At 36.8% G+C, this 15,354-nt stretch overlaps 1 protein-coding gene across 1 annotated transcript in view; it reads left to right on the forward strand.

Moving 5' to 3' along the window:
- LOC140142782 (translin-like) overlaps positions 1–14,048 on the forward strand; it is a 28,571-nt gene extending 14,523 nt beyond the window's left edge. Inside the window, exons 2-6 of the mRNA XM_072164780.1 lie at positions 3,860–3,953; positions 4,338–4,434; positions 7,416–7,531; positions 8,580–8,659; positions 10,306–14,048. Of these exons, the coding sequence (XP_072020881.1) occupies positions 3,860–3,953; positions 4,338–4,434; positions 7,416–7,531; positions 8,580–8,659; positions 10,306–10,545 (627 nt within the window). The 3' untranslated portion in view covers positions 10,546–14,048. The remainder of the gene's footprint in view (positions 1–3,859; positions 3,954–4,337; positions 4,435–7,415; positions 7,532–8,579; positions 8,660–10,305) is intronic.
- The last annotated feature ends 1,306 nt before the right edge of the window (positions 14,049–15,354 follow it).

Below are 15,354 nucleotides of genomic sequence, written 5' to 3' on the forward strand. Positions count from 1 at the left end.
ATATAACACAGACAAAGTAGGGCAAAGCTACCTAGAAATGGTCAAATTTTGGCAAGAAATATCTTTGTGTAATCCTATGTAAGTCCCATATCACATCGTTATCGGCGATCATGATTTTTTTTTCTGAAGTTTGGCTGGTACCCACTAGCGTCATGCACGTGACGCGGCACAGCTAAAATAATCGACCGGAAATCGGGGATCATTAAAACGTCAACAAATTTAAAAACACAGAAAGCAGTAAACTTAATGGCGAGCGGCCCGAATTTTGAGCCATACAAGTTTACGTGGTGAACTAGTGGCGCACGCGTATTGCAGACAAACGGACACAATCAAGGCTTGTCTTTGTACTTGTAGGTATCCCAGGCAAACCTTAGTTAGACCATAGATTTTAACACATTTAAAATCTATGGTTAGAACCTATATGTTCATAAAATTTTGAAGTTCAATATTTTTAGCTGAAAGTTCTTTCATTTGAAAGAGAATCAAATTACCTACAATAAGGGTCAATCATGTTTCTAGTACATATACTTTTGAAGTTACAGACAAAAATAGTGTAACCAAATTGACCAAAATTTTGTGTGTGAAATTGTGACAGCAGGCACATGTACAAATGTACACTACTGTACATGTATGTGACCCCAGATGACCTCCTATTCTTTACTGTAAGAAAGCTGTTTTGGATGGTCTTGATTTACACACAAATTGCTTTTGAGCTAAATCGAGTGTCAACTTGGTGGAACATGGATTGCACAATGTGATAGTTTATGAATCCAGTATCATGCCTAGTCCGAATAATCAGACCCAGAACAAAATATTAATTTCTGACATGATCGTGTACTGGGTCTGAACTGTTTCCATATATGAAATCTTGATGGCAAATTGGACAATAGAAGCACATGGTTCTACGTGACAGCTTTTTAATCCCTATTCAGGTTACGTGAATCACGCTTTTGTGGACCATCCTTCTGATACTTGAGTGTTTGGACAAGTGGAACGGTTTTTTGTCTACCTCTCTGTTTGTAAACAAACCAGGAGGTCGAAATCGTCCTCCTCGCCGAATACGAAAGTCAGCGTAATAGTACGGCACTGTATCATGCCAGTACCAACATAAGTCAACATCACTTAGCCTAGGTTTTGGTTGTCAAAATTAATTTTTAGTAATTTTTTCCATTGAGCCCCACAGTAAAGCCATTTTTGGACTGTACAGGCACATTCCACTTCCCTATGGACGAATAGCGCCACCTATAGTGTGTGATATGAGCCTGACTACCTTAGTAATTAAGTTAACACATTTGCTAGTCTGCCAAATTCGCCAAAAATGCCAATGCAAATTTACAAAGAAATTTAAAACAACTGGTCAAGAAGGAAACCTACATGTTTTCTATACATACTTCACTTGACCCAAATATATGATTTTTTATGGTGATAAGAGTAAGACAATCGCACATGAATTTTAGAGGGATTTTGATAGCAGTTCCATTAAAAAAAGCTGCTATCATAATGAGACTAAGATCTAGAAACACCCCCGAAATGCCGCTTTGGGGAATTTTGCTAGCTGAATCTTTTTGATGAAAGTCAATCTTTGACAAGATGTAACTTTACTATGGAAAGTGCTATGAAAAAAAGGTTTTCAGTTTTGGCTTTGTTTACTCAAGTCCGGCTTTAATTTGATATAAAATGATGCAGTTTGATGGCAAATTTGAATTCACCTAGCATACCTAGTCATTGGTTGAAACGCCCTGCCGCTTGCCGCCGCAGCGGCAAGCGGCAGGAAAGTATGCTGGAGGCTTTACTGTGCAATCTCCATGATAGGGTCATGTTTTTGAGGTGGGACCCAATTGTGTCACATCTTGCAATTTGTCAAAAATCAACTCCTTATTAGGCTTTTTTTGTATCTGATTATTTCAAACAGTTTTCACCTTAAGCTAAAGTTAATTTGTTAGTACTTCCGTTGTCCAAGCTGTGCGCCAAGCATAGACGAGCGTACACACAGAAGAAATTAACAATTACAATAATGCTGATTGGCTGATCAACACACTTGACAACAAGCCAGTTGACCCATTGGTCGTCGGCGCGGCGTAGTAGGCGACCTTGTCACTTCTACGCGATCGCAATTCATCAGCATGATCAGCGCGTACCCGGACTAAGGAAGTAATTAAAAAATTAACTTTAAACTATGTATATAGGTATATGTTTTTAGAAAGCATATTGTCAGGATTGCAAATCTGTAAAGTTTGAATGGATATACAGGGTGTGCCCAAAATATATACAGGGTGATTCCATTGAAAAGAACGTAAAAAAAAATAACATTTCTTTACCACTCCAATATTTCTACATAGTAAATTGGAAAATGAACTTGATATTTGGAATGTACATAATTAGCCCTTTCATTAATAGTTTGCACCATATTTGTTAAGCCCAATGTTATAGGCCTACAGGCCAGGGTGTTAAAAAGTTGTATTTAATAAATTGCTTAATTTTAAAATGTAAAGTGCCATTAATTGTAGCATTTGTAATCAAATGCACAAGATTTGGAAAATATATTCAAAATGGCATCTTGAAAACAGGGAGGAAAACCTGTTATTTCTTGTGTTGGATTCGGCAGCCATCCCATAGTAACAAAATATGCCAAATTTGTCTAAGTATGTATATTTTTGGGTCGTACAGACCACTTTAGATGTGTTAGCCTCTAAAACACACCCAGAACATATTTCATACATGTATGACACTTGAGGTAACTTGTGAAAAAACTTTTGCAAATGTTATTGTTAGGGTTGCTGAATTCAACAACCTTACATGTAGACAAGAAATAGCAGGTTGTCCACCCTATTTTCAAGCTGCTGTCTAACTATATGATGGAGTTGAGTACCAAAGCCAGGGTAGCGTTAACCCCGATCGGGGGTGAATGACCCCCTACATTAAAAACATATCAATTTTTCACCCTCTATATTGAGAATATGTGCAAGCTCGGGGTGAGCTCTGACCCTCTACTTTTGGACCTTACTCCTACCCCGACTACACTGCAAAATATTTTTCACCCCGAGATTTAATTTTTACCCCATGGTTTTTAGCAAGCTCGGGAGTGAATTGGGGTTTTTTGCAAGCTCAGTGGTTACGGCCTTGGACTCATAATCTGAGAGCTTGCTTTACGTGCGTGGGTTTGAGTCCCCGTCACGCCACCTTGTTGCGCCCTTGGGCAAGGCGCTTTGTCTCGCTTGCTTCACCCCACCCAGGTGCAATAGGAAGCTGTTAGGGGTAGTCACAGTCGTTGTACTGATGAACCCTGCGCCATTTGTAGGCAGCAAACGTGGTTCCGACATATTCTAATAACGGCGGAATAAATGTAAAGCGCTTTGAGGCTGTTTACGGCATAAAGCGCTATATATAAATATCTACATTTTATCTACATTTAAAAACACAGGAAAACAAAGCTGAAATTTTGTTTCTGGGTAGGTCTCATTCATAATGGTTCATGGCAGTAAATTTCAATTCATGTTTCAACTGTCAACAAGGTCAACTATTGGTCCGAAAGAAAGGGGTCTTTGGAAAATTAGGACTAAATAAATGATTAGGATTGAGCTATGTTTCATTTGGCAGAACTTGATGATATTTTTTTAATCCCCAAAACTTAATTACATGTAGTGCTGTATTTTTCTGTGAGAATGGGTATATCCCTTGCGGCTGTGCCCATCGGGATATTCCTCGGTTAAAGCACCATGTTTCAGTTTAGATATTTCACAGTACCGGTACCCTCAAAACAACTGATACACAGGCAATAACCTCTAAATGGTACATGCATGGGTGTGGGTGTTTATACAATTTATGCATATATATAAATTTCTTTGATTTTTGATTTCAGGAAATACGGACCACAGTGCGATGCCTTGAACAAACAGCTCGTGAGATAATGACCACAGTGCAAGGTGTTCACCAACCAGCTGGACTGAAAGATGGTAAGACCTCATAGGAATTGGCTTGCTCGTCCACACAAATTAGGCAGTCAAATCAAAGTATTTTGAAGTTTGGGTGGACACTGGTCAGGTTATTAAGCTCCCCCAAAAAAAAAAAAAAAATTATATTGGCCTTTTTCAAGCGACACAAAAAATCTGGAAAAAAAATAGGGACTCTTTTTTTTAAATTTTAACATTTGGTTTAAAATACACCAAAATGTTGTGAAAATGTTTTTCCTGTTTGTAATTCATACTGTGATGCATAAAAAAGCAATGTTTTATTAAGAAGAGATCTCAACATTAACAGAATACAAATAGAGTATAATGGAGTAAATAATAAATTTAGAATGCAAATGAATAATATACTATACATTATTGCTTTTACAGTTCCAGGTATTTGCCAGAAAGCCAGAGGCATGTTTGAAACTGTAAGAATACAGTATGCACAACTCAAGGAGAAGTTTCCCGCAGACCAATACTACAGGTGAGAGATAGGCTGATGAAAGTTGTTATTCGGAGATCCCACGGTCTTTGAAAGTCCTTGAATTTAAAAACACCTTTTCAAGGCCTTGAATGTCCTGGAAATTTGCACAAATGACAAAATTTGGGGGGTGGAGAGGATCCGAGCTGTCACTTATGTTAATATTTGCCCATGGAGAGCCGCATTATGATTTTTGTGTTGTGGTAAGTCCTTGAAAATCATGCTTTTGGACCTTCAAAGTCCTTGAAAAGTCCTTGAATTTTAAAGGCTTCAAGATGAAGGAACCCTGGTTATTATATATGGTCGTGCGTTTTAAGGTCGCCTCCTTTCGCGTTACATGGTGATTTTTGCTTTCGCGACATGATTTTACCTTTACAAATTCATATTTGCTGAAGTATACCCCCTATGGTAGTAAAAGTATACATTTTCTGAAAGGAAATTGCCCAAAGAATCCAAATATGCACTCAGAATTGACACTAGGTGTAAGATAAAAAGGAAACATTGACTGAAATATGATTTTTTATATATTTTTAGTCATTCAATGTTTTTTACAATAACATTTTCTGTGGTAACCCTATAGCAAAAATAATGCTATTTTCTTGCAGAGCACACTTAGGCCCTTACAACAATATAAAATTGCATGGGGTTCATGATTAATTCAAAATAAATATTTCCATCCCAATTTGGTGCAAAATTATATCGGAAATTTAATCTTCTCACCGAGTCCATGTACATGTAAGTGTCTTAATTGCCCATTATCACCCAAAAACCTATCTATTTATATCAGACTAACTATTACACATTCCAACATGCTTTTGTGGCAGGAAGAATCACTGAAACAAGTCATCATAGTTGACTTAAAAAACATTAACATACCTGATAAACAACTTATGCGTTCCGAGTAATTAAATATGTCGATGGCAATGCATCTTAAAGATAGTACATGAAATTTATCTATGTCCCATGAAAACAGGCTGATTCTTTCTAACATACATACACAAATATTAGGATTTTAACTTCATAGACTATGTAAAAAGTATCTAAAGAGTGCAATTGCACACATTACATCCACATAGTCCATGCAGGTTGTGTCCGATGGCATGTTTTGATGCCAAAATATGATACACAGTCTTTAGGTATGATAGCATCAATTGGATTGGCTTTGTAGTGATGTGGATTGCCTGAATGTTGTGCTGCTGCAGATAGTACTTTTTAATAGTATCCATTGATGACCTTTAGTTCATGGAGAATACTGATCTTGAAGTCCAAATTCATCTTCATTTTCATGGATTTACCGATTTATTGGATGCAAAAAGGTCTTTAGCATCATGCTGACATTAATTGACTTAAAATAAAACAAAAAAGTACACTCTTAATTACTGGAAAGTATAGGCCCAACAGTTAACATTATTCGGCTTTTTAAAATAAAATAAATCAATGGACATGAAATATTATTTTAAAAATAATTTTCCTACCGATTTGCAAGTTTATAATTGTCACAAAATCACGATGTTATTATTATTTTCTTTATTATCACCCAGTTTGTCCATACTATACATTCATTTACCTACTTGTCAATCATAAAATAATAAAGTAGAATATGTTAGCTTTCTTTTGGTACCAAATTTATAGCCATACACAAAGATTTGACAAAAATATCAACGTTTCTGCAAAAATTGTTCTAAAGTTGTCAATTACCCATATAGTTTGTACAGGCGGCGCCGCCACCGCCGGCGCCGCCACCGCCTCCACCCCTGTACTTCAAGCTACAAAAAGGTATATCTTCACTTCTGGATGGACTATGACAATGCCACTTTGCAGGAATATGACATAATAATACAGCTTTCAAATGAGACCACATGCATTGATCTAGCTTTTGTAATTATGAAAATATATGAGATTAACTGCAGCTTGATACCAAAAAGCGTAACATCTCCACCCTTTTTTGGGTGGCGAGTTTAAAACGCGTGACCATATGCATTTGAAAAGTGGGGAGACAGTAAGGAGGCCATGCAGCCAATGTGCTCTATTTAACAATGTCATATAGATCATCAAATCCGATGGATTTTTACGCAATTAATTAATTTTGATGAAATTCTCTCAAATATGGGGCATATAGTTAACCCCCCCACTTTTAGCCAATCAGATGACAGGAATCTGTATACCATATTGTCTCTATTAAACTTCCCCCTTTAATAAACACTCCCCCTTTAATAAACGCCCTCTCATTTTTCGACCAAAATGCTTTAAAAATGCAGAAATGTTCATGCTTCCTGGAGTAAATAGGCTTACCGATCGCGATCAGATAGCCAAAGGAAGTACAGCCACATGTCATGTTACCTCATCATTTCAGGGTATATTTATAAGCTTACGTGTGGAGTTTTGTCATTGAAAATTTGCCTCTAATAGACAGACACCCACCCTTTGGAGAAATGCAACGTCACGGGGTGTTTATTAGAGACAATATGGTATGGGGTATATAAATATATTATAAAATATGTAATGAAATGAAACAATTATGGTCTTAGGTGCAAATTATGGCTCATCCAATAGCAAAGTTCAGAACCAATTCAATTTTATGTTGACTGACTGATGACGTGTAATGAGTCAGTCAATTTCAGAAAGTAACACTTTGCAGCAGAAGGGAGAGAAAATGCTTCTAAACAACAAATCTTGTACAGGGTGCATTTGCTGTGTGATACTCCTCAGAATCGATATTGTTGCTTTTAGCATACATTGTATGCTTTTAGCATACATACTCAATTGTGTTTTGTTTTTTTAATTTTATCTTGCCGGAGACTCGCTGGTCGGGTATCTCCGTGTCCTAGATTTTTCACTGCCAGTTTGTATTTCTTTATATGTATTTTATTGTTGCTATATTTATTTTATTCATGTAATATTATTTGTCTTTGTATATGTAATTAATGAGAATAAACTGGCTGATTTAATAAAAAACTTTGTGTTATTTTTTTTCTCACATGAAGATTCCATGACCATTGGAGATTCGTGAGTCAGCGTTTGGTGTTCCTCTCAGCTCTCATTGTGTACCTGGAAACAGAACAGCTTATCTCAAGAGAAGAAGTTGCACAGATCTTAGGAAGTAAGCATTGGGTGTGATAATTGAAGGTTAATTTTCAGGGCCATAAGGTTGGAAATATGTGGGCATCTGCCAAGAATTGTGCTGGCCAAACTATGTGTAGGTTTTGTGTCAAATTTCTCTAATATTAACAAACCACATAAATTGAGGTGGTGCCTTGTCACATCTGCCTGCCACTGATCAGGGCCCTGACAATTTTACTCCAAGAAATGTTACATTATTTTGTACCCTAAAACTTGCATCATGAATAATTCATTATGTTGGATCATCACTCACACTGTACATGTTGTCAGATGCGGATCCATGTTTTTTTTAAGAGGGGGACCTGCTGTTAAATTTCAGGCTCACATTACTGGCAGTAGCACCCCTGAGTCACATGGATCCTCCCTACCCTATGACATAAGAATACATTTATTTATATTTGTCATGTTACTTGTTCTCTTTTTTCTATCTCTGTTTTTATTTTTCCTTTCCACCTTTTTTCCAACATTTGGTCATTATATTTTAGCAGTAGCAGCCAAAATAGCTAAATTACACTGTGATTTACATTCAAATTCATAAAGATAGTCAAATAATAATAAGATACATAAAAAGATAACTATTGCAGGCAAGTTACTGAAAGAGGGAAGATGACAAGCTGCATTGCATGATACAAACTCTGTGTGTGGAATACTATCAAAACCAAAATTCAAATTTTAGTTCATACTAAATCGCACTCACTGTAACACCATACCACACACCCCCACCCACCCCCATCCACTGATACACTCCTATACTAATTGCAGAAAAACTCAAGCTATTACACTGTGACACTTGATGAAAATATGATATGACAGTTGAACTACCAAATCACACCAGCCCCCTCCCCGTAAATCCATTGGCATTCACTCATAAACTGATTCAAACAAATAAATAAATGGACAGGAGAACACTAAGCCTGATTCAGGAGATCAACCATATATCATGACCTCAATTATATCAATGAACCACTAACTGTATTTCTGAAATTACTCATACCTATATATTTGGTATTTATTCTTCCCCAATTTAGTTTCTGTGAAGAGAGAGGATGGGTTTCACATTGACTTGGATGACTATCTGCAAGGACTTCTGACCATGGCCAATGAGTTGGTAAGTAGCATAGTACCTTAACCTCCATGTACCTACTTGCCCAGTAAGCGTCATGTTTCTTACAATAGGATGAGGATTGAGGAAGCTAGCTAGACTTGTAGGCCAACTTCACACCAGAGATAGACTGTTAGCACCTGCACCTGGTTAGTACAGGATGCTCAAAACCATATGCAGGTTCTAATTGAAGACCCAATTAAAAAGACTAGTTTGCATCTGACATCAGGGCAACAGCACGGCGATTGGTTGCTGATCTGCGCAGTACGGGATTTTTGGTCAGGTTGCCATGACATCAGACACAAACTAGTCGTTTTTCATTCGGTCTTCAATTGTACGTGTTTCAATTGTCAGGCAACAGGTAGGTTTGAACTGTGTTTGAAGTTGAATGTTAGAACTAGTGTTAGGCTAGAATTTGGATTAAGCTCATATTCAGGTCTACATATGTGTACAGAGTTCTGGTGAGTATATAGACTTAAAAGTTCTCAGAACCACAGGGTTGTGTATATGAGTTGTACAAAAATGTAGTCTTTTAAAGAATTGAAATGCTGCACTTATGTTGTAAGTTTTGCAGTTCTTGAGTAAATGTCAAAGAAGGGCCCCAACACAAGCTTGTTACTATAATTCAGACTTGTCAGAATTTGCTGAAGATTGTCTTACAGTGATCAGTCACCCTGACACTGGTATCTCTAGCCATGCCACTACATGTAGCATCAGGAACAGGTGTGGCAGACAGTTACTAAAACTATTTTGGGTGAATTTAATTGATACAATCGTGTGCAGTATCTTGTTAGCTCCAATTTGATACCGCATTGCTTACAAAAGCTCTAACAAAGATTGATTCCAGTGTTTGAAATTTGGTGCATTTTCAAAAGTTGCAAATTAAGTGGTCACACTGTCAGGTGTGATCGTTTACCCACAATGAGCCCCTGTCAACTATCCCAAATTGGAGCTAACAAGTTTCTGCACATGACCTTATCAAATAAATTGTCATAACATGCTCAGGTGCAGATTTGTGACAGGTTACATATAAAGACTTCCTTTTTGTGTTGTGTATAAACAGAGTTGATGAAAAGACATAATATTGCTCATGGCAGCATAGAAAGTCTTGGCTTTTTCCAATGTCTTGGCTCTGCATGAAATTAAATAGAAGTTGCCTGAAGCTATTGTTGAAGAATTGGTATATGAAGACATATCGTACCAGCTGAATTAATTCTTCCCACACATTATCTGTCATGACTTAATGTCATACTTATTGAAAGCTGTAAAGTCAGAACTGTTAAAAGGGTATTTGTATTTTATCCACCATTTTAGCATGAACTTGATCAGACATGGTCACTGTGCCAGAGGAATCTATTCTCTCTGTTTAAAAATTATATCAAAGAAATTTTGGAGAATTGTTGTTTTTACTGCTGCTACAAACTACAACATCAATTTTGTACATAGCCAATTGAATCATTCTGGTGTTAACTTTAAGTCTATAGTCTGTATAAGTTCTGTAGAGAAATGCCCGGAAAAATGTAGTGTCAATTACTGTATGAAGGAAGGGTTCCTGGAACCACAAAAGTTGGTAAAAATTGTGTTTGAGAAAATTCATAATGATAACATTTCACTACCTGTAATTCTTTTGATTTGTTGTATTTTTACCGTAGTCACGATTGGCTGTCAACAGTGTCACAGCAGGAGATTACACCAGACCTCTTCGCATCTCAAACTTCATGGGAGAAATAGATGCAGGGTTTCGTCTTCTCAACCTCAAAAACGATAACCTCAGGAAAAGATTTGATGGACTCAAGTATGATATCAAGAAAGTTGAAGAGGTTGTTTATGACATAACAATTAGAGGACTGAAACCAAGTGCCAAAGTAGAGCAGGCAGAAGGTGGACAGTAGATGTTATAGGCCTCAAAAGTGGACAGTAGATGTATAGGCCTATTATCTGATGTGATGTACTCAAAGAGAGAAGATTTGAAGAGTCCGGACTCCAAATAGTGTAGTGTGTAACACTTTGGTAAATCTGCCATGTTGGTTTGTCACACATGGAGACTAAAATAGTGTACCTTCAGCATACATCCTCAAAAGCCCAAAACTGTAGAAAAATTATTTAATTTGTGTACATCGTGGAACATACTCTTTGCGTGGCTGTGCATAGTAAGCTGTTGTACGCAGATAACCTCACTAATATGGACGCGTAGAATAGCGTTGTACGCTTGTGTATTAGCATGATTAGTCGCGCAGTAACAAGCATAGTTGAATGTTCCACGATGTACACAAGTTAAATATTTTCTATAGTGCTAATTTGCCGTTTTTAAACTAAGGTTTATGCGTGCAGCTCTTTAATAGAGCACGCACATATGCCGGTACTGAATAAGTGATAATTTTTGCGTAGTTATCAGGGTCAGAATTTTGTTCCATTGTGCGGGAATCAATCTTGATTCTTGCAGACGCAATTTGTGGGATCAACTTCTGTGTACACTACAAAAGTTTGCAATAATCAACATTGATTCACGCAACTCTGTTTACGAGAATCTTTACAAGAATCGATTCTTGGATTGTCGCTGAAATTCTGATTGTGATTCGGAGTGAGAGAGACGTTTAGGAATTTGTTATTTTCCTAATTGCCCAATCCTGCCCTATACCTACTATATACATTATTACATATTTTCGCAAGGAGTTAATATCGCGGGTGGAACTCCTTTCACAATATTTGGGAAAATAATCACTTCATACACTCTTAGATCCATATAGCCAATCAGAAAATATGTGGAGAGCATAAATATTGTATAATTGCACTCACATGCTATATGTGACCCGACACGGCGAATGAGCCATTAATTCCTCCCCCGGTCAATTTTGTTTTATTTTGTGTTTAGAAAATACACATCATAAGCTTTAAAATGGTATATCATTTAACTTCAAACGATATCAAGAAGCGGGGTTATGGTTTGTTAAACTTTCCTCCTTCAACAAAATGGTAGCTTCTTTCGTTTCTACATGTGTCTCTTTTTCCACATTGCTGGCAATAAATATCAAACAGTCATAATTGGCGGTCATTTCAAATCATCCCCAAGTCAACGTGGTTTACGAAAGTTCTCTCATTGTTAATTGTTGGTTATACATACCAGCTCATACCTATACAAATACGTTGCCTGTTAACCCACCACTTGAACAGGATTTAGCCAAAACAAACAAAGACCAGCGCTATTAAAAATTCTATAGCCATCTAAGGTAGAAGCTTATTATCCATTTCAATAATAGGATTATTGATTGGTGTTCGACTATCAAAATGAGACAGATGTCGGGCCAGCTTAAGTTACCGATGAATACGACCTTCATTACACGTTTTACACTGTAACTCAGAATACAATTTAGGGAATTTACGGCTCATTCGTGCTGTAGGGTCACATATGTACTGTGCGTTCACATCTTGCAGGATTGATTCATTTTTCTTGAAGGTGGGTGAATTGATATTGCTCAACTTTTTCAATATTTTTAGTATTTTGTTTGTTATAAAAAATTAGCAGAAATAGAATACTTTGTCTTGTATGAAATGGCACTTGCAGATTCCTTGACGCTTGAGCAATTGGACACAATAATTCATTGGGCTGGATGTTGATGCATCCAATGTACGAGCCCTGCACATCAACATCACAGTGACATTCATTATTGAGTCCAATATCTCACTAATCAAGTGATACCCATTTGTTATAACCTGAATGCTGTAAAATCTTACAAAACTCTGTTTGCATACATCACACATGATGTGATGATGCAATCACACTAAGTCATACACACGGTTTTGTTGGCCAGGCCAGTAAACAACCATGGCTACCAGTCGCTGATGGCGTACTTGGCACCCAGTGGTATGGGGTTGGAATCCTGGGGGAAACAAACAACTTTTCTTTGTTCATATTTTTTCTTTAAAACTTACTTCTCCTTTTTTTCTCAGGACCAAAAGGCCCTTTCAGCATTAGGGTTAACCTATATTTAAAACCTTTGTAAAAATTATCACTTATACAGTACTTTATATCAAAGCAAACTATCAAAAGGTACACTATTTAGCCTCCAGAGGGGGTACTCAGTGCAAATGACCATACAGGGACGTACCGCAAACATGGGTAGCATTTTCATCCTTTTGGTATATCAATGACCCCCTTTTCTACTCAAATCTTGGTATATGGATGGGTCCTTTTTTCAAGTTTTTCAAAATTTGAGGGAAAAAATTTGAAAAACTAAGACAATTTGTTTTAAATTTGGCTGTAATTGTTGACTTTTGGTATATCGATGGGTTCAAATTTCTTGAAAAATCGGTATATTGATGCTTTCAAATTCTCAGCGACACACCCCTACCCAAACCAAACTTGAAGCCCCCTTAGGCTTCCATGAGCGATACACTTATGACAGAGTCTGGATTCCTTAAATCTAATTAATCTCTTTGCATGCACTTGAAAGCATGGATCAAAAACAAAAGGATGTAATCCTATGTAGTGTAAAGAATGTGGTTGTGAGTATGTACAATATATCTTTATATGTGTATGGGTACATGTTTCAGTGTATGAGGTGTTTGTACATTAACATGTTTTGGTTTCGATGTGCAGCCCATTCTGTACTAACTATAGTTTATATCTAAAATTTGTATTCACAAGTCAATGATATCCGGATAAAGCATAATGCTTGTCTGCTTTGTTTCTTTTGGTTGGGATAAAGCATATGCTTGTCTGCTTGCTTTGTTTCTTTTGGTTGGGATAAAGCATATGCTTGTCTGCTTTGTTTCGTTTGATTGAGATTCCAGGAGATGTCAACAATGCCAGTGGAAGCATATGATTGGATTTTTCTCAACAGTAGAAGGATCTCTTTTGCAGAGTTTCTCATTCTCATATATGGTATGATATTGAACATTGGGTACATAGATGTACTTTCAATGCACCACCTCGTATGAAACTTGATATGCATCATGTTATACCCCGGTAGCTCTTCTTTAGAGTGTTCATGATATGACTTAAGTCCAGTCTAATGACTTGGGCACTGAAGTCTGGAGACTGCTCCATCCCCCTGATCATGACATATTTGTAAGTGAGCACTATCTGCTGGATGTTATCCAGTACACCTCACAGAGGGTTAATCATGGTTTTAACTTCATTATGGTTTTAAAGATAATAACTTAATCATGTTAATTGAGGATTCATCTAGTCTCAAAAGCTGGGCTAGTATTTCACTGGTTTGAGTTAGGTTTAATAAAATTGTTTACCGTTAAAACCAACAAAAATATATCAGTTTCTATCCATAGTCTGTGTATTCTAAAGTCATTAAGTTCTGAATGTGTATCGAGTCTGTTCAAACCATGAAAGGTTTAAAAACTTTTTTATTTACAAAATAAAGCAAAAAGTGAAACATCACCTATAGCTTGCTGTTATAGACTCTTTTTTTAAGTGTACTCATATTTAAACACATCATTAATGATGTCTCTGTAACTGGATGATAACGTTCAAATACAATCTCAACCTGGTCTTGCATACCTTTACTCATTGTTTAACTTTAATACTTCGATTATGCCAAATCGCCAACGAATTAAAAACCTCGCGTCAAGGTTTTGCCAAGTTTAAAAAATAACGGCTACTTAATGAAATAACGGTTAGTTCATGAAAAAGAAGTGAAATTTAGCAAAACGCGACGAGGTTTATTTGCCCGTAAGAGAGCTCTATTGTTCGATATTGTATCCACTATTGTATTCTATTCATAAAAGCTACTGCAAGAATCGCGGCAATCCCTGATATCGCTGGTGTCTACCGCCGGGGTTTCGAATTTATTAACATTCAAAATGATCCGATACTCTTACATTTATAGACTTATTAGTGCTTTTTATATAATATTCAGAAATTGCAATTATGAAAACTACAAACTTTGAAAGCGAAAATATATTACCATCGAAAATATATCATACTTAAATTCTATAGAATCTATAGAGGCATTGCATGTGACGTATCATCCCGTAAATATGGCAGACTACTCAAATGCATTCAACAAAAGCATGATTGCAATCTACCGTGACAGTTCGTCTCACACACATAACCCTGCACTACGATCAAATATGTTGATGACAACATTTGATTGAATGGACTGTAGTCCGCCATACGGTGAAGGACACCGGTTCAAATCCTTTGTTGGGAGCCAATCAATAATTTCATGCAGGGCCTCTATAGATACCCAACCCAGAAGTGCCCATTTATTTTGTAATTTTTTGTAATCGCGCCCAAATATCCCCGCAAATAGTCGTCAAAAATGGCAACATCCATTGATAGCAATGGCTGAGTAAACATTGTCTAAACACTAGATAAAAAGACAGCTTTGTACAACAGAGAAGATGTGAGGAAAAGGAGATAGATGTGAAAAAGGAGAAATATGTGTGCTGCCGCTCATTCAAAAGTAATCACGCTATTCAGGTTTAACAATAAAATACACTAATGGGGTTCGAACCCATGATGGGTGTGATACACTACTAGCTGATTATTAATAGTTTTAGGGAAAGGTCAGTGTCTGTATATCATCATACTATGCATACCATGCATGCAGACCCTAACATCCAGTTATATTTCAGATAAAATATGACCGAAGTTCCATGGCAAATTATAATTTCTGACGCTTGTTGATTCTTTCAACCTCTACGATTTATGATACAGACTATTTTCAATTATCAAAATATCT

This window comes from Amphiura filiformis, chromosome 20 (genome assembly GCF_039555335.1).
Source record: "Amphiura filiformis chromosome 20, Afil_fr2py, whole genome shotgun sequence".
In the NCBI taxonomy this organism is placed as follows: Eukaryota; Metazoa; Echinodermata; class Ophiuroidea; order Amphilepidida; family Amphiuridae; genus Amphiura; species Amphiura filiformis.